This window comes from Vollenhovia emeryi, unplaced genomic scaffold (assembly GCF_000949405.1).
Source record: "Vollenhovia emeryi isolate VEMERY1.0 unplaced genomic scaffold, V.emery_V1.0 DF940887.1, whole genome shotgun sequence".
NCBI lineage: Eukaryota > Metazoa > Arthropoda > Insecta > Hymenoptera > Formicidae > Vollenhovia > Vollenhovia emeryi.
Genome location: NW_011965479.1, coordinates 1 through 2,116, shown reverse-complemented (window position 1 = coordinate 2,116; position 2,116 = coordinate 1). Strand labels below are relative to the sequence as shown.

Genomic DNA, 2,116 nt, shown 5'->3' with positions numbered 1-2,116 from the left:
ATATATTCTTATATGATAGTATATAAATATTGGGCGTGGATTAATAAACACTTTATATACAGTGTGTCCCAGAAAAGGGGTAAAAAATGTCATTCAGGATGTATAATGGAATAAAATGAACAAAGTTATGACCATCCGTTTTGCGATATTCCTTATAATTACTGAGGCATTAATTATAACATCTCAGGCAGTGAGCGTGCGCGCTCAAGTCGTTTATGTGAGTCGCTATAAGCGCGGCTGGAGAACGTGGCTCACATTAGGTTTGTTCTTTTTAGCTGAACTAGCTGCACTAGTTGAGAGTACATCTTTTTCCGTCCACATTGGAAGGAGAAAGATAAATTGAGATATAGTGTAGCCAGTTCAACTAAAAAAAAAGACCTCTATTATCTCTGTCTGGCTGCTAGCACGCGGCAAGACACCGGTGGGCCACTTTTAGGAGCTCAGCGAAACGTCTTCAGCGCGAACGCTCATTAGTTGAGACGCCTTGTGGCTTTAATTAATAACTCAATAATTATTGGGAAAATCGAAAAACGGTATGGGATATTTTTTGTCCATTTTAATGTTCTATGCCCCCCATTGCGGTTTTTATCCATTTCCTGGGATACTCTGTATATGTGTGTGTACCTATATATATTATACATTGATTGTGTTTTTAGATTCGTACGAACAAGCTTTAAAAAAGGAGAAGAGATTAACGGAGGAAAAGAGTAATACTGGAACAGAAGTTCAGTTAGGTCGTGGGCAAAGAAGAAAAAAAAAGACATATCGCATGTCACAAGCAAAAGGTATAAAAAATTGTACTTGATGGTTGTGTGAAAGTTGTATTCTTAATAATTATGTTACAAGTTATTTTTGTATTGAAAATATTTTACAGACAATTGTAACGATTCGAGTGAGATGGAGCAGGAAGCCAGCAGTGATAATGATTCCATTCCTGAATTAAATCAAATAGTACATGAGCAAGGTAGGATCAATATTCCTTATACGTAATAATATTGAGTGTATACAATTTTTTATATGCAATATGTGTTTGTCACTCTGTGTTTGTGTTGATGCATATAAACAAGCGAACTTATATCTTTATAAGAGAAATGTATAGTTTATATAATTAGAGAGGAATTTTTCAGATGTTTATGCAAGTGAAAACATCGGTAATAATGACGTACATGTACTTGATATTGACACTTTACCTGTTGTTGTGCAGGAAGAAAAAGATATTCCAACAAACAATCACAGTAAGTTGTATGTTTATATTTTACATTCACATTTCTATTAGCTAAAACAAAAATGTATATAGTTTATTAAATAAATAATATTATAAACATGTAACTTTCAGTAAATGCTTATCATATTAATGTAATATTGATAACTAAAAGTATAATAATTATTTTCATGCTGAATTAACGTTTTAACGAAAAAATGAAAGGGAGTAATAGAATATACGGGGTGTCTCATAAATGGGGTCCGAATCCTATTGGGGGAAGGGATCAAGGGGAACAAAAAAGTCTTATGCCATTTTGAGATATTCGCTATAATTATCAACTTAACCCTTTCAGCCCCAATGGGACATACATATGCTGTTCTAGTAACGTATTAAAATCACTGTAACTTTTCCAAAGTACTTAATTTTAACCATTGTAACTTTGGAAAAGTTACAGTAATTTAAATACGTTACTGTTCCGGATTCAGTTATGAATCTCGGTCTGTTCGTCACCGGCGTGATGGCAGCATCAGCCGGGTCAGAGCTTGCAGCGCCACAGGGGCGCTGCGCGCGCATGCCCGATCGCGACGCGAGGCGACCGCGCTTCTTCACGCTCGTTTCCGGGGTCTTTTCGCTCATGGCTACGATACATAGTACACGCGTCGGGTAGTGCTAACGATTCTCAAGTGCTATAGTGGACTTTCTTCATCACGGACAGACTCAGTGTGGACAAAGAGGGAACTCAGCAGTGCGATTCAACCAGGACATCTCGGGATACAGCATCACCGGCGGCTCAAGCTCACCACGCATCGCACGCCGGCGTCGCGTGGACACGGCTCACGGGCATCCGCAATCACGAGGCCGGTCATCGATTAATATAATCAACCCGTGCAAGTGACAAAAGGACTGATCATC

The 2,116-nt window shown here is 38.2% G+C and overlaps 1 protein-coding gene across 1 annotated transcript; it reads left to right on the top strand.

Annotated features, from left to right (window-relative positions):
* The first annotated feature begins 474 nt into the window (after window positions 1-474).
* On the top strand, window positions 475-1,289 carry LOC105555667. The gene is made up of 3 exons (XM_012002692.1): window positions 475-785; window positions 875-964; window positions 1,128-1,289. The coding sequence occupies exons 1-3, from the start codon at window positions 536-538 to the stop codon at window positions 1,274-1,276; spliced, it is 489 nt and encodes a 162-aa protein (XP_011858082.1). The 5' UTR covers window positions 475-535; the 3' UTR covers window positions 1,277-1,289.
* The last annotated feature ends 827 nt before the right edge of the window (window positions 1,290-2,116 follow it).